The following is a 25,242-nucleotide window of genomic DNA, read 5'->3' as shown; positions in this document are numbered from 1 at the left end:
AATCACTACAGCTGCAAATGAAATCTAGTAGAATCCACACCTGGCTAAGGCCCTTTATTCTAGTTTATACTGAAGAGAATTACCTGAACACATCATTCCCATGTGACTAGAAAAATAAGCCCTTAGGATCTGGCAGACCAAAAGAAATACTGCTAATCAGACTAAATAACCAACAGAAATGACAGATATCTTGGCAGCAGTTGAATACAATTTCAAAAATGAATGCTATGAAAAGATGTCCTCTACTATTTTTGCCAAGTTTTTAATTAAAAAAGTGAGTCATACTTCATGTAAATGTGCTTCCTAATTTTACTGACTCACTTGATTTAGTGAGCAGGAAAAGAAACCCGTTATCTGAAAAAGTTCTGACTTTCATACTCTGGTTTAAGGCCCATGGGCTAGACCTGTTAAACGCGACTGGAACCTAAACATTAGACAGCAGTTTCTGAAAATGGGAACCGACATTTTAAATGCGTATCTCTATGCAGAGAGCTAAACTTTTATAAAGGGCATTTAAAATTAAATATAATTGCCTATAGCTTATCAGTAGGACTCCATCAGGGTAGATGTTCACGGAAGTCTCCCTTTTTCTGGAGCTGGATCTTTGCTTTGGAGCCACAGGGATGTAGTATCAGAGATCCACACCTCAGCACCATCTCTTAAGCACATGCATAACTATTCTTCAAATACTAGGCAGGACTCACTCTTTTCTTTCAAAAAAATGCCAAATTAGGAAGGGCCCAGAAAGCAGGGAAGGAGGCTGCACTGCCTACTATTCCTTGCTTTATGGAAGTATTAATAAGGATATGCATGTTGGTGGAAAAGGCTATTATGGTAGTGAGTGATGTGGAAAATTCTTCAAGTAATTAAAAGAGAATTTGCATTTATTTTCTTCCTTTCAGCTGAAGTTTAATAGCTCAGTTGTCAGCTACAATATTTGTCAACAAGTGAGATAATAAACTAGAAACAGAGATTTAGAGAAACAGTTTAACTTCCACATTCTGTGTCTGCATTTGCATGCTTAATATTTTCTAGTAGCTTGGCCAAGAAAAAGTGACAGATATGAACAAAAGAAAAGCTGAACTATGCCCTGACATCATCTGGGAGACCGCTGGTTGGCATGGAAAAATATTTTTTGCCAGGATCCAGGCTAACAATTAACAGTATAAGCAGCCAAGTGCTCTGGCTGCAAAGGTTTACACCTTTAGGTGTAAATATAGTCTGCAGGTTTCAGCTTGGGTGGGTACAAGTAGTGACACTACAATCATCTGAGAATAGCATCTGATCATGGAAGTATGATACATAGAATCACAGAATCATAGAACAGTTTGGCTTGGAAGGGAGCTTAAAGATCATCTAGTTCCAACCCCCCTTGCCAATGGCACACATTCCACTTGGGCAGGCTGCTCACAGCCTTGTCCAGCCTGGCCTTGAATACATCTGTAATATGTGTCACATATTACAAATGCAAATACTGATCATCCTGCCCTAAGTTACTTCTTTGGGGGCCTTTTTCAAATGGCATTTTCACATTCTCTTCATGAAGTTGCCATACGAGTTTCACAAATTTGAATTGAAGCACTTTAGGTCATTCACTGTTTCTATTTCATTCAGTTGTTTAGTTTTGTTTTTTTTAAACACACAAATTCATAAAGTAGTAAACCAGTTTGAAGTCTGCCTTCCTGTGACTACGTAATCTGAAGTGCTGTGGATAACTTACATTGATTCTGCATTTATATAGTGGTTCAATACCACTATAATTAGAAGGATTTATTCCATGAAATACAGTAAGCTATATCTGAATTAAGTACTTGATTAAATCTCTTCTGAAACATTTGGTGTTTAGACATGCTAATAATAGGATAGCAGATTTAACATTGTTTAAGCACTGTAATTCCCACACTGCTGTTCTTAATACACAAACTGCACAGACCTACCATAATAAAAATACCACACACCTAAACAGCACTTTTCTCTGTGAAGGATGCCTAAACATTTTATGAACTATCCATCATTCTTGACTACAGATATAAAGGTTTTCTTGAGTTGCCTTTAGCATTTCATTAATAGTAACAGCTCAAGTCAGTCTGAGTCCAGAAATAATATCATACTACCCAAAATGGGCAACAGTTTACACATCCAAGATAATGTTATTTGAATTAGGCTCCAAGGCAGTCAGTCTCTTGAACTCGTATTTCAGCATCTTCAGAAAACGGCATGAATTATTTCATAAGTAAAATTATTTAGGACTATTCTTTCTATCAGCCATTCATCTTTACTGGCACAATAACCTTCCTCTCATTTTGGGGGTCTCATTCATTGCTAATTCCTGGGCTGTATTATCACTTCTGGATTGGATAGTAGTCACATCTAAAACCTAAATAAATGGCTACTGGAGCTGCACTGTTGGCTGATTCATCTGAACGAGCAGGATCAGACTTGCACAATCATCAGCGCTATCTACAATAGTCCAGTTTCTTCTCAACATGCTGGATCGTTGCAAACAACTTGATTGCTGGGAGTTGTTAATAACACAGTCTGAAGTGATTTGTAGCAGCTACAAAACAAACTTACTGAAAAAGACAGCTAATACTACTTTAGAGTTCTGGGTTTTGTGGTTCTTTTTGTATGTTTGTTTGATTTTAATTTGAATTCAAAACTTTTAATGACAATTCCTAAAGAGTATAACATGCTTGACACTTACATGCCCTTATGCTAACACATTTCTTAATGCATACGGGAAGTGGCATTACTAAGAAAGCATGTATGACATTTATTCCAGAGGAAAGGCAGCTTTAAAGCAGAATACCTATGCTAGATCAAGCCATGTGATGGTGGCTCATGGAGGATTAAGTAACTTAACCATGGACAATCAGTAAGATAACAGCAAAATGAAGACAAAAATACAACACTGTATATACGACAAATGCAAACCAGCCTTCAAAGAGGTAACTAAATACAAATAATTGATTAAGAACAGAGTATTACATATCTTTCTGTTGCAAAAGTAGACCTGGGATGCAACATTTAATTTTAATGAAAAATCCGGGACTGTATTTATGATTTTAAAAAAAATCACAGTTCATTAGAAGTTATTTTCTGAGGACATCAAGTTAATTAGCTATGGTATTTGTATGTAAACAAGCCAGTGCAGATTTTCTTGCTAAGTATTTGCATGAGCTCATGTCTGCAAGTCAAGTGAAAACCTAACAACAGAAAACTTATTTTTGTTTCTAGATGAGAGAACATGGTGGGACATTTGTCTGAGACATCAGACACCATAACAATTAACAGCGTCGTTTCAGAGCTCACTGAATCTGGATGACATCTTACTGGATCCCTTTTATGCTTAATGCTTACTTGTGATTAAGGCTGTGTGCAACCTGTAATATCGTTTCTCCCTTCAAATTACTTTAGTGCATTTCACTCTCAAGTATTCAAATGTCCTTCATAACCTATAAAGCTTCAGGACTGATTCTTCAAGGGCTTGCACCTTCATAGCAATAATTCTCTTCAAATATAACAGACACCATCACAGTCTTGAAGATATTTCTGTGCTAGTCCAGACACTGAAACCTCCCTAAACCCATCTCTGCTATCTAATCTTGACTCCTGGGAACTATGGATTACTTGAGGATTACCATCACATCCCATGCACACTTCTAATCTAGAATTGCCAAGAATCTTACAATGTTCAGAGGGAGACAGAAGACCAAGTTATTCAGTAGAATAAAAGACTGTATTTTCCGAAACTTTACTAAAATCATCAACTCATCCAGGTAAGTGAGTCTGATTGCAAAGGGAACCTTCCCCATGACATTTCTGGCCTGCTTCCTCCTCATACACCATTGTAGTACCATTAAGAGAGTTATTCCTGATTTACTCCGGTAAGCAACCTAAAGAAGCGTGACTTTTGATTCCAAATTCATCTGGTTTAGAACTTGTCAACCCAGGTTATCCAGCTGATCTTAAACAATGAGAAAGTAACTGAAGCCCAAGGCACAGGGGCTGGAACTTGATGATCTTAAAGTCCTTTCCAACTCTAACTACCCTATGATTCTACGATTTTATGAAGCAAAAGAAGTTCCATGGGCAGAATATTCAGTCCTCACAAGCAATTACAGCACTAGTACTGTGTAAGTGTAAGCAAAATCATCTCATTTCAACTATACACTGGAAATAGATGCTCTTCAGCACTTCTTAACATTCAAGAGGCAATAGGAGCACAGCTTGTGAACAGACGTTGCTGTTTGTCCCCTCTATTTGCACCTGCCCTCTAAACAGCAAACCCTCAGTTCTGAACTAGTTAAATATGTCCATAGAAAAGCCCTTTGAGGAATACTAGCAATGCTGCACAGCACAGATGATTTCTATTTCCTGCCTCCTCAGTTTGGAGTTTAACTTCCAGAGTGGTTCCTTAATTCACTGTAATATATTTGGTTCCATGATATATGTAATTAGACAATTTGACATTAAGAGAGCAGTTTAATCATCTTGTGCCTTAACATACTTTAAAAGTTCAGGCATGAGGTGTTTGGGTTTACCTCGATTTTACTTTCAAATCATCATATTGTAAGCTTTAATCAGATGTGTAAAACAATACCTGTGATACTGTCGAAATATTTTCTTCATTTCACCATAAATATTATAGTCCAAGTCCTTAGGTCCCAACATATAGCTTTGGGAAGCCAGCTATACCCTGCAAGATTTGGGAACTGGAATATTCTCTGTAAGTTGTAGAGCAACAATAAAATGCCTCATATCGTTATGCAAATGAAGGCTTCAAATAAGGCAAGTACATTTGTATATGCTAATATCCCACTTCTGAGAGATTTGCATGTGATTTATGCCAAGCATGTTTTTCGTTGAATCACTGTCCTTGGAGATGTACTAGCCTAAGAGTTCATGCACTTCCTACACCTATGAAGAGGGTAGCTAGTGTAGATGGGTATTCAACAGGTCTGCTCTTGTTCAACCTGAAAAATCTCCTTCTGCATAGACACAGAAAAATTTCTGGAGCATAGCTTTACATTACTCAGGAGAATCTTCCTGCTATCCCCAGACATCCCAGATTCTCTTCCTTCCCCTAGTGAAGGGATCATTTGAGCTTTACCATGAGTCTTCTGCTCTTGCTGGCTGTGTCAGGTGTCAAGGAACCTGTCTCATATGCAGACACATTAGTCACCAGACAGGAACAATAAAATTGTTCATACCTGAAAGAAGACAGAAAATAAGCAGGTATTATCATTAAGAATCAAATGGAGATATGTCCTGAAATACAAAGGCTCACATAAGGATTTTATTTTTCTCTCTCTGTGCACCACTGCCACCAAGAAGCTTACAATATCTTATAAATACCTCCTAAGGACTGAAAAGAAAGGCATTGTCAGGAAACAGATATGACTGCAAAGTCATTTTGACAGGCTTTGGAAACTAGAGTTTGAAAAATAATAATAACAATAGGATTTCTTTTAGATAAAAGCAAATCCAAGGACAGTCCTGGGAAGGCAGGGTTGACACACCACATGTTTTGCTGGATCAAGATTGTGAATGCTTTAAATGTGAATAAATGCTTATAAGAGTTAAGAATTATTATTGCTGCACATTGATAAAGAAGTCCTTTTCTTCTCAACAGTACTAATAGCATCTGCAGTGCTGAGACTCATAAAGCATTACTGTTGGCTTTTAAGATGATTCATAGGCCTATTTTAACAGAGAGAGGTATCTTAGCATAGTATTGGGAGTCAGCAGTTCGTCCCTTCTGATCAGGGCTCTGATACAAAATTTTCTTTATAGCCTTGAGCAGTTCACTTCACCTTTCTGTCTCATACTCCACATCCATGAAATATGAAGATACCATATTCACCTAACAGTAAAGAAACATCGTTTCTCTACTCCAAAAATACTTCCCTTAGGACATACCTCACCTCAAAGTCACATGGGAACCAAAAGTTATCCTGTGGATTTTGAACCTTTGAGACTGGGTTAAAAGTTTTCCTGTCCTGCATGCTACAGAATCTCTCCCCACAGAAATACTTAGTGGCAAGATCAGAACCTGGATCCTCATAGCACAGACCTGAATGTAGATAATATGGATGCTTAGTGAGCTTCTGCTTGAAGGTAGAAGAAGAGTCCACTTAAAAGACAATATAGATGCAGCTCTTGCAGTTGGGAAGACCGCCTATGTTCCTATGTGCCTATGTGTCAATGTCTACTGTATGGCTTTATACCAAAAAGCAGGTAATTCTCATTCTGCCCCCACAAAATATCTCTTTATATTCTTTTATTGTGAACCCACAAATAATGCTGTGGCTTTAGCCCTGTAGAAAACTCTACAGTGTGCTAATTCAGTCAATGCCCACTTTGTTTTACAGGAAACTCATCCATGGCTCAGAAGCATATTCTACAAAGGAAATTAGTATTCCTTTGTAAATCACAGCAATATTAAACAGACATATTTATGAATAGTTTAGGAATTTTATTCCACATTTTCTTAACCCTTAAATAGTCCATTCTTCTATTCTTTAGAGGTCCAATGTTTGCATTTACTGCAGAAATCCTACCATAGTAACACAGATCTAATGACTCATCAGCACTCATGGGAGGTTAACAAGTTACGGGATGCTCCACAAATGACACCATTGGCAACCTGGCAAGTTCAAATGAGAATATACTGGATCTTACTGGGAGGGAGGTAGTTATTTAAAAACTAATCACAATGAGAAAGATATACATTTTTTCAGAAAAATTATCCTAAATCAATGAACACTGAGGACTGGGGAAGTTTCCCTGAGCAGCTGGGAAGTTCTATACAACTATATCTATGCTATATCCCTGACCTGGCATCTCAAGTATATCAGGAAAGAAAAGGGAATTGCCAGCATCAAAAATTCTCATCCTTCTGTTCCTCTGCAGTGGATAATGACACCAACCAAATGGTCTAAAAGGTTTAGACTGCTGTGAAAGGAGAAGTGCAGCTGTGATCTCTCTCCCAAACTAACACTGCAAATTCATCTCTCTGCAGTCTTTTATTTTTTTTTGTTATTTTTAATTAAATGAGTCATACAGCATAATGTCTCTACTACTCTGCTTCAGAGCTGGAAATGAAAATTTGGTTCATAAATTCCACAAATGTTTCCAATCATAAAACAAAACTGCTTCATGCCCCACACATGCAACAATTTGTTTAGGCAGCTGAGGAGCAAAGGAGTGGAGCCTTTGACCTTCAGACCGTTTGTAATCATTCAGTCAGGAAAAGCTACATTTAGCCTTTGTTTAGCTTGATGAACCTCTAATACACATTTTTTCATGGGAGGGCAGATTCTACCTCAGAGTAATTATAAGCTTTTTCTATTAGATTTAGTTCTATTTCTCCAGGTTCTGGATGTTTATCACAGAAAAACACGGTACACTTAAATGCTTCATTTTTTTTTCTAATCTCATGCAAAATCTATTCTAAAAATAATCTCTGTGATTCTCCTTCATTCAATTCTTTGAATAATTATTTTTACTGGTTCAGAATCCACTATTTCTAATGTATACTGTTGCCATCTAGTGTCAAAAAACAGTGGTGCATTTAAAGTTCTATTTCCCATTTTATGGGGCTAAGCACATATATCTCCACTGATCTTTAAATTAGTTTGATTCTCTTCATATCCACTCTTTTCACCTTATCAACCATTTGTGATAAAAGCCACCCAGCTCCTACCATGTCTACTGCACAACTTCTCCAAGGTCAGATAGTGGGAATCAGTGCTTTGGCTTCAGTTCCACTGGGCTACCTCGGCATTGCAGCAGTTTGGAAACTCAGTGGGAACTGAAATTGTTCCCCAAAAGCCGGGAGGAATATGGGATGTCCTGCTGGAAAATGAAAGGTGATCGCAGAGGGAATGAATGTCACCTAACAAGACATATTTACAATGCAGACATTTACCTTTTAGGCTCCCTGTCCAGTTATTGGAGAGATAGAGGAACTCTCGGGGAATATCTAATCTCATCCAAAAATAGACGTGTAAAACAATTCAAATTACTAATGTGCCTTAAAACTGCTTATTAACCCTCTCCCCATCTCGACACTCCGTCACTCCCCCCCCCCCCCCCCAGTGTATAGCCAGCAGCAGGTAGCAAGCTCAGGTGGAGATATCTAAACTAGAGATGGCTAAAGCCAGATGAGATGAAACCCTCCTCAACTCACTCTCATGGGGTCTGGAAAGAATTTACTAACTGTTCAAATTTGGACTTGAGCCTGTCATTTAACAGCCCTGTTCTGAATATTCCTCACAAGTGGTAATGAGATTTCTGAGTTATGTGCTCACTGATGGCACCTAGTATCCTCTAAATCTTTCCTAATCATTTCAAGAGAGGGCTAGAGAACACTGAAGGAGGAAGGACAATTTGATTACATTACATTATTGATTAAAGTGAAGATACAGCAAAGCTGCCAAGACAACCCCCTTAGACCTGGAACCCCGAAGCACAATACAACCCATTAATTCATCATAATGGCAAGTAACTAGAGAACAAGGATCCAGTTCTGGTATTTAGAAATATTTAGAAAAAGCACAAAGGGTTTTATTGGGGGTTTTTGGTTTGGTTTGGGGGTTTTGTTAAGCCATCAGTTTTCATAGAATTGAATCTATATTAAAAGAGAAATTTTGGCTCACCACAGCCCACTGGAATCTTGCCACTGATTTCAGTGAGATGAGGACTGCATTCTCAGTGTTCCTGCTGCCTACCCTATGAAGTAGCTACAACTTATGGAGCACATGAAGGAGAGCATACAAGATGAAAGCTTAAGCCAAAAGAGAGAGTGTCTTGGAAAGAGTAAGATTCAAGAAATGTGCAACTTTTTCCTCCCTTTTCATCAAATGTTCCTGTCTGACTATTAAATGTACACTCCCAGGTCTCGTAATTCCCATGACTCTCCCCACGTGTGTTTAAATTTCTGTTAACACAGTTAGTTCTGCTTCCATATGGCACAGCAGTGGCACTCAGTTGCTGTGATTAACTCTAGGCATTGGCTGAGAAAGTAAATGAAAAGGCATGCTTTCTGCTGAAGCAATTTGTCAGTGAAGTACTGCAAGCCATATGTTTCTCTATCTTCTTCCAAATATTTGTGCTGATGTTGCTAGAAAGAGACTTCATCCAAGGAAAGGGAAACACATGATAGATTGTCCTGTGATAGATTAGTGGACGTATATAGCACTTGTCTAATGCATTTTCATCCTCTGAACTGAGTGCTTTACAGCCACTGAACTGCTGCTGCTACTAGAATTCATCAGGCTATTCTTCCCACCACCAGGACTGCCAGTTTGTGGGGCCAATTACAATCCTGCAGTGCTGCAAGCTGTGAAGGTTTTGCTAACATCTATCTCCTGATGGACTTTATGCTCAAAACATATACATACTACATTAAATTGTATTAAAAAAAAAAAAACAAAAAACTTTAGAACGGATGGCCTCAAGTGTAAATAATTTCAAATTGGTTTAAATTAAGTACATTTTCTGATATGAAAATAAAATAAATTCTCCACAGACTTACTTGAAAAATCCTGTCTTTATCTCTTTAAGTCTATAATTAATATGCTGCTTCTCTTTCTACTGCACTTGTATCAGCTAGGATACAATAAAAGGTGAGGATAAGGATGCACTGGTCTTAGATAAGGAGGATAAACCATACAGAGCACTCTGTCATCTGTCTCATTGCTCCTTCTTCACCCATGGGAAGGTTCTGTGAACTTCTGGATTTGTGTTACAAGCAAATGCAGGTAGCTCAACATCCTTAACACTGAAGAAGGCTGCTAGACCAGAACATTCCAAGCACAAGGCGACCCAGGTCTCAAGAAAATCATGCCACATTGCTAGCCATGTTGACTAATCAGTTAGAGCATGATTATGGGTGGAAACTGCCTTCAGAATCCTCATGGGAAAGCACTGGATTCACAACAGCATTGTCAGTACTAATTTACTTTCTGTAATCCCATGAAAAGTATTAAGAGCTGTTTGTTCCAGAAGTGCAGCTGCTGCAAGAACTGTGGGATGTGATTGAGGCTGCATTGAGAAACAGATAGGAGCTATTTCAGAAGCACATAACCCAAATCTCGCACCCATATCCACAATCACTGGGCTCTATAACCTGGGGGGTCCACTAATTCTGGGTACTCGTATTTTGGCATATAGCTTTTTCAGTGTGACAGAGACATAATGTTACAGAATAACATAGCCTGTATTCAAGAGATGATGCAGTTCCTACTTCTTACACAACAACAGCAATTTGGGGACAGTCTTCATACCATCATATTCTAACTGAAGTTACTGAGCCCAGTTCACCTCAGAGACGTAATCTCTGCAGCACCACTTTATTCCAGTTAATGTCATAGGATTAACACTCCCTAGAAAAAGTTGTTTCCATAAGAAGCATGGAAGTGACCACCATAGGAATAAACATCCAAAATGGTAGTTATATCCATATCATATATTAAATGTCATCTGTCACTACAGGAACGCAACACAGTCCAGCTTTAAGGATTAAAAAAACACTTTTCCCCTGACCCTCTTATCTCTGTTATGCCAAACACATTTTGGTCAAAACCCAACTCTGGAGCTGAACGCTCTAGTATCTCAGTTATAAATTACGTCTTTCCTCATACTATTTATTTAATTAAATGAATAAAATGTAACTATGCTATAAAATAGAGACACAAAAATAGTACATGGCATGCATTTACATTTTAGAACTGTCAACAAATTTAATCAGGAAATTATCTACTTAATATAAATGAATACAGGAAAGCAATTAACTGTTTTTAATTTAGCAACAAATTGTAATATCTTTCAGACAGGTAAATCAGAATTATGTGCTAACTTTAATGATCAATAAGTAACTGATGCATCCTTCCAAAGCTGAAAAATTAATGTAAGGGTAGAGGTTAACAGCAAAAATTAATGATCACTACAAGTATTAATATGTTCTTTCAAGCAAATTGATTTATATGTGATGAAGATTCCACAGAACAGAATTCTATGGGGTACAATCCTGCTGCCACTACCTACACAAAATTCCTTGTATTTTCTGTTGTTTTCACAACTGCTGAAATCACAGAACTGGACCTTTATAACAATCATAGAATATAAAGGATCTGACTGGGCCACCTTTAAGCAAGTTAGCTTTATCTTGAAACAAATTGGCTACATCTTCACTGTATTTTATAGAGTGCTCCAAATTCCAGTTCATCCCAAAGACATACTGTTAGTGAGTAGGAGTGACTGCTAACCTCCCCCATTATATGAATTCTTCAACTTTGGGAAGGTGAAACAATTACATAACGATTACTAGAGACAGCCCATCTTTCTGACTTATATACTGCTTTCACATGCAGCCTGCCTTCTGGTTGTTTTCCATGAAGGATACTTACAAATTGTACTTCAGCTTGTCTTTGGAAGCGCAGCTGGAATATCCAAAGCCTGCAGAGTGTCAGATCCATATAGCAGGTGATGTGTTCTGCCTGACATTTTAAGCACTCTACACTCTCAGCTTCCTTTGGGGGATACTAGTGGCATACATCTGAGATGCTTGTTACATTACACTAGATGTAAATGAATGCCACTTTATCCTAAAATTCATTTTTCAGCTGCTTAATATGACATTGTGGATGCAGTGATTTGGTACTATTTTGCTTTCTCAAAGGGCCCACAGGATGATCTAGATGCTAAAAGCCATCTCTTCAAAAGAGCAGAGAATGACAACAGTCTGGGGAGACAATACTGTCCAGGGCAGCCTTTTTCTCAGATCAGAACTGGAAAGAACAAAGCCTCCACAGAACCAAGAAACCAACCGAAAGGAGACAGACCACCAGCCCACAGCCATCTGCTGTGTGCGTGCAAGTCCTCTGGGATTTTACTGAGGAGCAGGGTGGGGTATACACTATCTGAAATTAAGAAAGTCACAGTAGGAAGAAAGAGTCAGAAGGAAGGGAAGAAACAAATGTGAGTCAAGGAAATGTGGTTCCTGTTCCATTCTCAGAGTTTTAAAGACATTTATTCATCCTTTGGGTACAAAGAGGCAATCACTGCTGCAGTGTTATGTTCATTTAACTATGGTGTTTGCAGGAGAAAAATGTGTAACTGATTCTTGCCTCTAATGGTGGGATGACTGTACACCTAGCTATGCAATGCCAATCTAAATAGCATTCCCAATGCTATCAGCAAGACTATTCACACTGTTTACTGGTATTTGTTAACATAAATTCCCAATTTGAAAGGCATATTGCTCACTTCCAGCTGTTTCTCTAGTCTAATATGGGTGTTAATGAGTCAGTTTTATCTTAACTTACCAGGTTTTAAAAATGATTTAATTCTTTGCATATTGCTTGTGTTCAAATAATGAATGAAATCTACATGTCTTCCAGCCCTACGTACTTCTGAAAATGACTATGTTTAGTTTAATTATAATCTTCCTTTTTCTATCAAAATATGAGGAAAAAAAATTTTGTTACACACAAAGCCTTTAACTGTTTCCTAAAAAGTCCTTCCCATTTCGTTACATTTTATATTTAAGCTATCAATAAAATCATAATCAATTTCCATTAAACGTGAAGAAATGCACACTCAGATGTGACTGTGAATAAAATGCTGCTTTTGTTTCTTCCTCCTTACAAGGCAAAAAAAGAAAAAATAAAACCAGCAAGAAAATAAACCTGAAATCTGCACAGATCTTTCATGACTGTTTCTACTACTAAACTGGCACTGAATTTAACTATGAAATTTAGAATTGTAGTTGCAAATATGCAGTTGCTTTTCTTCTGTATAAACAAGCCTGATTCATTTCCTTCAAATAAAGGTCAAAATATTCCTTGACTCCCTTGGGGCTTGGATGGCATTCAAGAAAGGCTGTCATACAAAGTGGTGTTCATATTCATACAGTAATCAAAGAACAAATAACCAAATGCAGTAAGTTCAACCTATAAAGTAAACCTATTTTTCTGGACAAACTCACAATAACAATAAAAAGCTACCATTCCATATTCTTCAGTTGGAAATGTGAATTTAGGGATCACAATTGTGACCAATACTATGAATAAGATTATAAAAGTATATTGTGCTCCTATTTCACAAAATATATTACTTTTTCAGACTTCCTCTGGTTAGTGCTTCCACAGGGAACTCTTTACAACCACAAATCACAGAGGATTACTAATCATGAAGACTACTAATAATGAGGCATAGGATTTCTGATCATGTACTAATCTCAAGCAGATTTTTGAGTAGTTAAATTAGCTGAAAATATACAATATATACACCATATAGAAAAACCTCCACAATAGTCAACTGTCAGGTTTGGTTTCACTCGTTAGAACCACTTATCTTTGCATCTTTTCAAGAAAGGAGAAAATTATTCCAAACTCCATCACTCTAACACCTTACCAACGAAAGGCTTTGTCAGCTTGCTTGCGGTTTCATGTCTGGGTCAGACTGATAAACCATTGCTGCCACTCTCCTTCTGCAGCACTGCAAATTACTCTTTTAAAACCAAACAGCATTATGTTATTTATAACCACAATGTTTTTCTAAAAAAGCCTAATAAGCAGGCTTACACGTGCACAAAGACTAGAGAAAAACACTGACTTCCAGCTGCTGCAAGGAGGTGGTGCATTTTAAATATGACAGTGACTCCCTCTGGCCAAAGTCATGAACAGCCTTGAGCTTAATAATGAACTCTCTTTGAAGAGAAAGCCACCACAACTCAGAACCTCCTGAGAAACGAGAGAGTGAAAATGTGAGGTTTCAAAGTCATTACAGGTCACCTAGGAAAGGATGAAAGCATAAACTGTATCTACCCATCTATCTTTCACTATTAATGGCAGCCATAACATATCTCAAAGAAAGTAGCCATTAAAATCCAATCTGATACACAAATGTGGATGATGACTCAGTGCTCCAAAGCTGTTAAAACACCACTTCATGTCAAAAAGTCATGCAATTTTGTTCTTGTTTTAAATCCTAGAATGAGGTAGTAAACATAACCCATGCTACTAACTACATTTGTAATAAAAACGGAGCATCAGGGCAAAGGCTGCATCCCATAGAAGCAGACACACACACCAGAAGAATTTACAATGCTCCAGTGCTCATCATGTGATTACCCCCAAACCCTAATTCTGCTATCTACTTCTACAGAAATAACAGCTTTTATTTCAGCATCTCTCCTTCTTCCTTGTGCCCCTACCTCTCACCAGACTCTTTCCCTCTTTTACATCGTCAAAACTGCAAGAACAAGACATGGAAACCGAAAACGACGAAAGCTCAAGAAATTAAGCTGCTCAGTTCAACATGCAAAATTTACCAGAGACACATTTCCAGTAAGAAAGGAAGACTTTCCAGTTCTGAAAAATAACACACGTATTGTATCAAAGTAGTCAAGAAATTGATTAGCTTTTAGAAATTACTCTGGAGTCTACTGTGTCAGTGGAAAGAAACACTAATTTTAAGTCTCCAATCAGGCTTTTTATTATACAAGACATTTTCTCTTTCCTTACTGTGCATCTGCAGTTTACTTCAGAAAGCAGACCTGAAACACAATGTTTAGGAAGCCAGAACTACATTTCTTTGACACCATTGAGCTGAAGTGCAGGAACTGAATGTATGTGTAAACCACAAACACATATATTTTTATCTTGAATTGCTGTAAGTTAGGAGTCTACATCTCACATAGGTGAAACATTTAGATAAAAATGTGATTGTTGGCTTCCTTTACAATTATTGATTGATTTCTCACACTGATTCTTTTCTCACACTATCATAAACAAGACAACGTAAGTTGACTAATAGAGTTGTTATTTAAGGGTGCTTTACCAGTATAAGCAAAAGCTAAGTTCCGTTTGTGGTGTTGTTTTTTTTTTCATCAAAATGCTTTTGTTTATGTTTATTTCCTAAATGGCCAGGTTTATGCAAGTAGTGTTACTGTTACATCAGATACAGCTTCTGCTGTTGAGATAAAGACATTATCGATAGCATTAGTAATTGGTTTTATGCAATTCCATTAAGCAGTGGTTATATCACAGGCATAGCTAGATGGGATAGAAGCGCACTATAGACAGATGTTGCAATTACAAGTAGATATACAAAACAAGGTCTGTAGGAAATTTCATTCTGTTTGTTAGACCACTTCTGCAACGTAATCTTTAATTCTTAGCGGGTCTTTCCACGTTCCTAAAGATCCTGCTTGTTTTCTAACGTCTACGAATTTATGATAGATACACTCTATTCACTAGAGAGATCCTGTTAGTTCCAGATTTTTCCACCAGAAGTTAAATTTACAAATTACAATTTCTTGTTTCTATTTTTCTTTTTTCTCTTTTTTCTTTTCTCTTTTCTCTTTTCTCTTTTTTCTTTTTTTCTTTCCTTTTTCTTTCTTTTCTCTTTTTCTTTTCTTTTTTTTTCTCTTCTCTTTTCCTTTTTTTTTCTTTTCTTTTTCTTAATAGACACTCTATTTGCATTTTCTCAGCTCTGCCACTTCCGCAATCCTCCACAGGTTTTCTGCTAGTATCTTTAAGATAGCTTACTGTCTAAGTAACCCAATTTATCAGGTCCAGACAAACTGATGAACATCTAATTTCTCTGTTCTCTAGTTATCTTTCCCTGGAAACCTCTATTTCTCTCCATCTCTGCCTGCCTCTGGAAACCTAACCTTTGCAGATAGCAGTTCTGTCAGTCATCTCCTTTAGCTGAGCATTTTAGTAAACACCAAGCATATCACTCTGTTGAACAGTAGACTGATAGTTCAATATTCTTCTAAGCCTTCCTAGTATCTCTAGTAGTTTTCATTCATTTCCCTGCAGTGAGATTCAACTACACCATATAGCCCCCTTCATATACTGATTAAGCTTCTCTTTCACATTAATTATAGATTTCTTTGTTACAACTCTTCCTATGGGAAAAGCTGAAAGGAAGAAAAGAGGAAAAGAAAAATCTTTCTCCTGTTAATCCTATAGATTCATTTTATATCTATTTTAATTATAACAATATTGTCTCCAGTTTTGATTCATTTTGTCCTTGGGCCGTATGTCTCTAGTTTTTGCTGCAGCAACCACTTTCTTTGAGGAACATATTTGAAACCACTGATCCAAAACAATTTATTGGTTGGATGGATGTATACAAATAAGGCAAAAAGCTGGTAAGTTATGAATAAGGCAAGTCTGCTTCTAAAACTGCTTTTTTCTCATGTAAGGTTTCAAGTAGAAGGTCAGAAAATCTCTTGCCATCCTTCATTAGCATAAACCCAATGAACCTCACTTTTATAAGTAATTTCTTACTGATTTCTACAGCATGAACTGCCATGATATTCCACCTCCTACAGCAAATTCCTAAACTAGTTTATTTTCTTAGCTATCTCTCATTTATATAGGCAGAGCTCATATTCTTTGAAACATGAAAATTTCTTTTCCACAACTTAGTTCTGGCCTCACATTTCCCCCATTGCGAGTGAGTTAGTTGCAGTATCCATTGATCAAGCAGTGTAATTTCTGCTGGTGTCCTAGTGCTTTCAATTAAAGATTTATCTCAAGATAGGGTACATGCTGCTTTTCAGATTGTTTCTCTGGAGTTTAACTAAAATCATGTTTTTCACTGCAACTTCTCCTGTTTTGCCCTTAATGTTATTTCCTAGCAAACTGCAACCTTTTTTTTTTTTTTCCCTAGAATAATTACTAGTTTTCAAAATTCTTTGCCCTATACTATATAGCGTTTTTCCCACCCAAAATAAATATGTTTCTTGCATTTGCCAGCAAATTACTGTAATAAAATATATCTCATATTAAAATTCTACATCCAACACTGGTTTGTGAATCGGCTGGAAATAATTTCATCTTTGAATGCAATTGTTAATAACCTACTGTATATCTGTGAATTCAATTTTTCACAAAGCTCATGTAAGAGGTTTCTTTTCAGAAAGGCTTTCCATTACCAAGGGTCTTTGGAGAGCAATTTCTCTTATTACTTCACATCTCTGTGGACCAGGAAGAGCCAAGAGGGATCCTGGGACTGGTGAGGCAGGGGCCTCACCATCCAGGGCCTGCTGCATGGGGCAAGCAGACAAACGCAGGCTCACAGATGGTGGCCAGGTTCTGCCAAGGTCCAAGGTCAAGCTGTGAAGTCAGCATGCAGGTCTAATGGGGGTCCAGCTCAGCAGGCTGCATGGCCAAGTCAGGCTGGGGAACTGCTCTCCACTGTTCCAATGATGAAGTGGGATGCCCTAGGCTGTACCACCTCTGAGCTGTTCCTGAGCCCCAGCAGCCAAGCCTCCAGGAAGGGGGATGCTCTTGTATGTGCCTACAGTTATCCTAACATGCTTAAATACTTACCTTCTCACAATCTGGGAGAGTGATAAACCTAATGAAGGAAGAACAGCATCATGACCTTTTGTTTTGGCAGTACTAATGATAAAGAGTTAATAAAAATAATGCCAACCACAAATGAAATTTCTGAAGAACTGTGTAATACACAGGAAATCACACATTGAGTAATATTTTTGCCAATGATACTTTTGTCTAAGCTTTGCTCTTTTTTCCCAGACTGGGAGCTCTCCTGAAAAATGGAACTATAAAGCAACTGGCTCCTTGGAAAAATGACAGCTGCTTGGATTATGTGTTCTTTTCCGTTTTGTTTTGTTTTTTTTTTTTTAACATATAAAATATTATGACTTCTGTGTTCATTGTAGTAATTAGCTCCTTTCTGCTGTCTAATGATTTTATCGCTGCTGTATCACTTTCCCATTTCTTTTTGTTAGCATTAAATGTTGCTAAGTAACTGAATCAGGCTGTGGTATTATATGGCATAACTACTCCATTCTTTGAAATATGTATAGAGATTACTCAGCAAAATGAAAATTACTCTCCTGAGGGAGAGAAGGCCATTTACATTTATCATAATGTACATTTTAAGAAAAGGTGAAAGGGAATCCTATAAACATGACGTCTACTTCCAAACCAGGTATCTCAAGAAGTACTAATACTGATGAATATTGTTTACCTTCTCCATGAGATTACCCTAAACCACACTAAGTAACACATTTATTTTGCTTTTAATCATGTGTCTCAGCACTTACAAGCAAAGTAACCTAAAATCAAAATAGATTGCCTTTCTATCAGCGCAAAGTCATTTAGGGAATTCACCTTTGCTGTGACTTATTAAATAGAAATCATACTCTAAGTAATTTAATAGAGAAGATGGAATTTTCCATTTTATTTAGGTCTTCTAATTTCATGTCAATGTGGCAATGATCTGGTGTCTCACCTGTACTACACACATAGTCCTTCTACCAACAATAAGGGTAACCATTCCAGTTGCAGAACAGGAGACCATATGGGTTTAATGCAATATTGACTTTACATCCCTCTGAAATAATCAAAAGTAATTAAGAGCTACACTGCAGACCAGTTTGTTCAATTGCGACTGCAAAGGCTTAAACTGCTTTAGCATTAAGTAAAATGTAACAGAGAAGGTCCAGATGAGGACTGTAGCACCAGAACAGAAAAATCCACATAGAATTTTATGAAGAATGTCTGAAACAGAATGCTGTCAATCGTTATTAAATTACTCAAGAATTGTTTGAGCTGCTTAGATTGATTAGAATAGTGTTCAAAGTTTCCTCATTTCCTCTTCAAAGTTTCAAGTTTCTATTATGTTATTTTACTATTTCACATCACCAGAAAATAACACATTCTCTTTTGTACATTTTTAACATAGACTTGTGCTACACGTAAAAAAAAAATATTTCAAAATAACTGTCAGTCTTCCTGGAACCTAAATACCCCAGATGAATTTTTTACAGGTAGGAGTTTGGACTCTTGAGATTGCAACTCTTCCTTCCACGGGAAATATGTCAAAATTTGCTCATTTGAAAATGTATTAGCTTTTGTTAAAAAAAAAAAAAAGAACAAAAACCCCTCACTAAATATAAAATACTAAAGAGCGAAAATACTTCTGTTAAAGGGTAGAGAGATCTTAACTTGCCATAGAGGAGATGGCTTCGCACTAACTATGGGCAACAATCACTTTACATCTGCTTGTTGATTAGCACAGGATTTCTAGAGGTTTGGACTGAAACCACATGTACACAGAGTCTTATAATAAATGGTTGGGTACTAGAAAACAACACAAATAAAACCCTCACCGTTGCAGCTCCCTTTATGTATAACTAATATAAACATGCTGAAGCCAGCAGGTAAAAAAACCTGCAACAGCTGGGTATGAGCAGCAGCGAATATTCACGGAAGGGAGCTCTCAATTATTAAAGTACCTCAGCTATTGACGACTTTATTAATTGAGCAGCACACGCCAAACGAAGGGGCACAGGAGCCACAAGGCCCGCTCGCCCCGCCCCCGCGGACCAAAACATTGACACGTGCGCCTCGCTCCCCCCATCACGTGACGTGCCGGGCCAGTGACGCCACCGCGCCCCTTCCTCCAATGGCGTAGGGCGCTGCCGGGTAGCAACAAACGCGGCAGCCGACAGCCAATCAGCGTGGTGCGGGGCGCGGCGAGCGCAGCCCCATGTTACTTCCGTCAATAGCGGCGGGGCCGTGCGGAGGGGTGGTGCTGTCGTGCTGAGGTGAGGTGAGGCGGGGCGGTGGCCGGCATGGCCGGGGCGGTGGGGTCAGCGGTGAGCGACACGGCGTGCGAGGGGGGCGGTGGCACCGTGTGTGTGAAGCGTGCGCACGGCCTGGCGGGTTTGGGTCTCGGTCTGAGGGATGTGTGCAGCTGGAGTCGTGTGGGACAAGGTGTTAGAGTCAGGGCGGGCACAGGGGTTTTGGAAGGAGCCGGGGCTAGGAGTGAGGAGCAGTACGAGCTGGTGGAGGTGTCTGGAGCCTGCCTGGAGGAGTAGGGTGGTGGCAGTGTCGATAGGCTGCACGGGAACAGGAGCAAACATGGCTTCACTAAGGGCAAGTTGAACCTGTCAAATTTGGTGGCCTCCTACAGTGGTGTTACAGCATTGGTGGATAAGGGAAGAGCCACTGATGTAATCTGCATGGGTTTTTGCAAGGCGTTTGATACTGTCCTGCACGACATCCTTGTCTCTAAAGTGGGGGACAAGGATTTGACAGAGAGATGACTTGGTGGTTAAGGAGCTGGCTGGACGGTTGCACTCAAAAGAGTTGTGGTCAGCGGCTTGACGTCCAAGTGGAGACCAGTAATGAGAGGTGTTCTCCAGGGATTGGTACTGGGACTGGTGTTGTTTAATGTCTTTGTCAGTGACTGTCCCGTGTTCAGCTGCAACAGTTATTTTTCTCGTTTTAGCAGCTGATGCAGTGCTGTGTTTTGGCTTTAGCCCGAGAACAATGATGGTAGCACACCAGTGTTCTAATTGTTGCTGAGTAATGCGTACTCCAATCAATGACTTTTCAGTCTCATGCTCTGCCAGTGAGGAGGTGCATAGGAAAGCCGGGAGGAAGCAGAGACAGGACACCTGATCCAAACTGCCCAAAGGGATATTCCAAACCACAGCGTGTTATAAACTGGGGGGAGTTACCTGGCGGGGCCGAGATTGCTGCTGGGGTTGGGCTGATATCAGTTGGCAAGTGGCGAGCAATTGTATTGTGCATCACTTGTGTTTATTGTTGGTATTTTTTCCCTTTTTAGTTTTATATTATCTCCCTTTGTTGTTTCCCTTATTACTATTACTAGTGGTAGCAGCAGTGGTTTGTGTTATACCTTAGTTACTGGAGTGTTCTTATCTCAGCCCGTGGGAGTTACATTTTTCAGTTCTCCTCTGCATTCTGCTGGGAGCAGAGGGGAAAATGGAGGGGAGTGAGCAGTTGCGTGGTTCTGAGTTACCAGCTGGGCTTAAACCATGACAGGAGCATGAACAGTGGGATTGAATGCACCCTCAGGAAGTTTGACAATGACACCAGGCTGTGTGGTTTGGTTGATACACTGGAGGGAAGGGATGCCATCCAGAGGGACCTTGACACGCTTGTGAGGTGGGATAATGCCAACCTCATGAGGTTCGACAAGGTCCTGCACCTCAGTCGGGGTAATCCCAGGCACAGCTACAGGTTGGGTGGAAAATGGGTTGAGAGCAGCCCTGAAGAGAAGGATTTGAGGGTATTGGTTGATGAGAAAATGAACATGAGCTGGCTTCAGTGTGCACTCACAGCCCAGAAAGCCAGCCATATCCTGGGCTGCATCAAAAGGAGTGTGACCAGCAGGTCGAAGGAGGTGATCCTGCCCCTCTACTCTGTTCTCTTGAGACCTCACTTGGAATATTGTGTGTAATTCTGGGGAGAGGTATTCCAGCCTTCTGATCACCTTTGTGGCCTCTCCTGTGAAGAGAGGCCCAGAGAGCTGGGGTTGTTCAGCCTGGAGAAGGCTCTGGGCACACCCTAATACCTAAACGGGGCCTACAGGAAATCTGGAGAGGGACTTCTTACAAGAACATGTACTGACAAGACAAAGGGGAATGACAGAGGGTAGATTTAGTTTAGATATTAGGAAGAAGCTCTTTCCTGCGAGGGTGGTGAGGTGATAAGTTTCCCAGAGAAGCTGTGGCCTGCCCTGTCCCTGGAAGTGTTGAAGGCCAGGTTTGATGGGGTTGTGAGCACTCTGGTCTAGTGGAAGGTGTCTCCACCCATGACAGCAGGGGGTGGGACTAGATGATCTTAAGGGCCCTCCCAACCCAAACCATTCTACGAGTGTACAGAGTACTTTCTTTCCTCAAGGTAATCATTTTTTTTTTTTTTTAAGGTTAAAGAGAAAGTTGAAAATCCACAGAAGTTTTACAGCTTCTGTATAATTGCATACACAATACAATACACAAATAATCTCGCTGCTTCTACAGAAGCCATGCCGTTTCTGGGGCAAGACTGGAGATCCCCTGGATGGAGATGGATTAAAACAGAAGATGGATGGAAACGATGTGAACCCTTCAGTCCTCCACTTGAGGATGGGAATAATCAGTTGAAGGATATCAGTCACACTGTGTAAGTTTGTGTTTGTGTTTTTTTCTTTAAAAAGAAAAATAAAATGATTCTGCATGAGTTAATAGCAGGTGGGAAGACAAAGAATGACTTAATTTCAGGCTGCAAATGTTTGTGGTAAATGATATCATCTGCATATTCTGGAAGTATACAAATGCAACCATGTGTTTAGTTTAGTTAGACAGACAGGAGACCCCTATGGAGATTGTCTGCCTCTTGTAACTGCTTTGCAGGTTGCCTATTTTAGGCAGATGGATCCCATCTTATGTTGTATGTCCTAAAAAAAAAAAAAAAACAACCCTGTCAAGTATTACTTAAAAGCTAAATTGCAAGTGCAACAGGCATACTGAAATGTTACCTGGAAATGAATGAAGACTTTCTGTTGACTGGGTGTTGGATTAGGACTGTTTGTTTAAAGCAGTCCAAAATACACAGTAATCATAATTTTAAGGTAATTCTCTAACACAAGATACGTCTGTGTATGCTGCTGTAGAACAGGTGAGAAAGATATGTTAAAAGCAACTAAAGTAATACTTGTGGCAGATGCCCACAGATTGGTGTGATACTGTGATTGTCAGTAGCTCTGTCCAAACAAACTTCTGCTTGGTTTCTCCATGAAGAAGTAACTCTCAAGGATAGCATTCTTGGTCTTAAACTCCAGTGTAATGTGCTCACAGTGAGGAAAGGGAACTTTCATTGTTTTGTTTTTAGTCCAGTAAATCATACAGTAACTGATCTGATTCAGAGGGAATTTACTGGCAAAGTAGGACTTGCTGTAGTTGTACACCTGTGTATTCTAAATTTGTGAAATAAACTTCAAGAGGGTTATCAAGCAGTGAAGAATTATGAATCTTTTCTTGACCTGTTGTTACTGCTTTTTTTTTTTTCTTTTTATTTGTCAATGATCTTACTTGGGCTTATTTTTCTATACAGTCTAGCCACTCTGGATACAAAAAACTACATTGTCTAGAAGAGTGTTTAGTAAGCCTATGACACGAAAGTGGCCTTAAATACACCTGAAAAAAATCTTTTCTTTCCTCTTTTGTATATCTTTAATATAATTGGCAAATGAAAGGAAATCTAATTTAGCTTTGATAGCCATTTGCAGTTACTAAGTAATTATATCTTGTAGGTTGCTTCAATTAATATTGTTTGGCTATTTGACAGAAGTGATCAGTATCTTTATGGGTAACATTAAGACCTTTGCTCTTCTGATACTAAATAAATACATATGTATGTTTTCAGAGATCAAAATGAGGTATTTTTATTGCTTCTTCAAGCAAGAATACTAGATTATTTCCCCCCCCCTCTTAGACTTGAAAGAACTTACCAATGATCTCCTTTGGAGTTGTCTTGCTAGAAACTGTTTTAAGTTAACTCCTTGGGGGGGGGGGGGGGGGGGGGGGGGGGGGCGGGGCAGGAGATGAGCATTAGAGGTCAGAGGACTGAAATAGGTACATTAGTTTGAAGGGACTGGCTGTGAAGTGCTCGGCGGTGGGGGGAGCTTTCATGATTTGGGTTTCTTAGGCTAGTTTGCTAATTTGCCAGAATCTCAGACTCTGGGACCAACCTAGTGCGTGGCAGATGCCCTCATCTGTAGCAGTTCCTCATCTTCATCTTACTTACCGCTTACTTAGCGAAGCCAAACCACACCATTGTCTTTGGCCCTGTTTTAAATTTTATGCTGCTTATGTCTGTTCAGTTAAAAATGTATGTTGTCAGAACTTAGACTACAGAATTGAAATTGGTACTTCTTGGCAATGTATCATTACTTAGGAGTAATTTCACTACCACTTGAACTTCCTGTCTATGACTACAACTTGAACTTCATATCTATGACTTGAACTTTGGATCTATGAGTTAACCTTTGCTGCTAAAAAGCAATTAATGTTTATTTGCACAGTATTATAGAACCCTTTAGGGTGAAAAGGACATCCGACTATCATCTGGTCTAAGCACAAAGGAGGACCAATTGAGGTTGGATTGTATAAGGCCTTGCCGTGTTGAGCTTCATGCATTTCCAAAAATGGAAATCCCTCTGGATTCATATTCTAAGTTCCATTACCTTCACTGTGATTTTTTTTGTTTGTTTGTTATTGCGCTGTCCCCACCCCCCAATCTCAAAAGAATTTCTCTTATCACACACTGTGTCCATTACCACTTGACTTATTACTGCCCATCTCCTCTAACCTTAAAGTCTAGCTCTATCTTATTCATACCCTTATATTAGATATTGACAGTGATCAGATTTCCCTCCACCACCACCTCAACATTGAACAAGCTCTGTTCTTACCCTCGTGTGTCATGTGCTCCAGTACTTGATCACCTTGATAACTCCCCACTTGACTTGTTCCAGTATGACTATGTTTTATTGTATCCTTGAGCCCCAGACTAGGCACAGTACTCCGGATGCCGTTTCTCATGTCAGATGAAGGAGGGCGATTACTTCTTTCAGTCTGCAGGATACACTTTCGTTAACTCGGACTAGGGTGCAGTTGGCCTTGTACAACACAAGGGTACACTGCTGACCTGTGTTCAGCTTGTTATGCACAAGACCCCTGCCTCCTTTTCTGCAAAAGTGCTTCCTATCCAGTCTATAGCCAGCATATACCTGGGCATGGGATTCTTCTGTCCTATGTGTGGGACTCTGTATTGAAGTACAGCAGTGTACTGTGTCTTGCTGGCAGATGGTTCTGTGTACCATTTTAAGCTATTTGGAAACAGTTATCTATGTATATTGGATAGACAGCTCAGCTTAGGATGTTTGTTAACATGATGTAGCACTAAGTAAGAATGAGGCTTGATAAAATTCTTCCTTCCTTGTGAAAAAAGCATAATAAACAATACATAAATACTTAACTTGTCTCTTCCTAAACTGCCCTGTGCAGAGGGATCATGGTGTAAGCTAGTCTGGCTGTCCTAACCCATTAATAAATAATATTTTTCATCAAAATATTCTGTAGAATCACTGCTAAAGGTAGTACTTGAGTATTTCATTCTAGGGAGCAGTTATGGCAGTTTCCCTTTAAAAAGAAATAAACTCAAGATATGTTGTTGACTGAAACATTCTTTTACTTCTGTTCTCTCTTGTGAGAGAAAATATACCTAGTTAGTTACTTGCCAGGCTTTCTTTTATCCATTACAAATGCTTTCTCTTCAGAAATTAAGAAGATTGTATCACCAACAGATTCACAGATTAACCTTCAAGATGTAAATAATTTACTTGAAAAATATGTTTCTTTTAAAATAAAAATTTTTACCCTATTATCTT

The 25,242-nt window shown here is 38.9% G+C and overlaps 1 protein-coding gene and 1 long non-coding RNA gene across 5 annotated transcripts in view; one reads left to right on the top strand and one right to left on the bottom strand.

Annotated features, from left to right (window-relative positions):
* Positions 1 to 21,262: 21,262 nt before the first annotated feature.
* The window catches only part of FBXO25 (F-box protein 25), a 29,028-nt gene continuing 25,048 nt past the window's right edge, over positions 21,263 to 25,242 (top strand). Inside the window, exons 1-2 of one of the 4 annotated variants that reach the window (XM_061460702.1) lie at positions 21,263 to 21,713; positions 21,833 to 21,974. In XM_061460702.1, coding sequence (XP_061316686.1) covers positions 21,838 to 21,974 — 137 coding nt within the window. In that variant the 5' untranslated portion in view covers positions 21,263 to 21,713; positions 21,833 to 21,837. The remainder of the gene's footprint in view (positions 21,714 to 21,832; positions 21,975 to 25,242) is intronic. The other 3 variants (XM_061460703.1, XM_061460700.1, XM_061460701.1) reach the window with 3 other exon arrangements.
* Positions 22,330 to 25,242, bottom strand: part of LOC133272942 (uncharacterized) — a 30,837-nt gene continuing 27,924 nt past the window's right edge. The window contains exon 2 of the long non-coding RNA XR_009744612.1: positions 22,330 to 22,458. This is a non-coding gene — a long non-coding RNA (uncharacterized LOC133272942). The remainder of the gene's footprint in view (positions 22,459 to 25,242) is intronic.

Source organism: Pezoporus flaviventris, unplaced genomic scaffold (assembly GCF_033815535.1).
Source record: "Pezoporus flaviventris isolate CSIRO_AGI_PZ_B2104156 unplaced genomic scaffold, CSIRO_AGI_Pfla_v1 ptg000031l, whole genome shotgun sequence".
NCBI lineage: Eukaryota > Metazoa > Chordata > Aves > Psittaciformes > Psittacidae > Pezoporus > Pezoporus flaviventris.
This window is presented reverse-complemented; position numbering and strand designations above follow the sequence as displayed.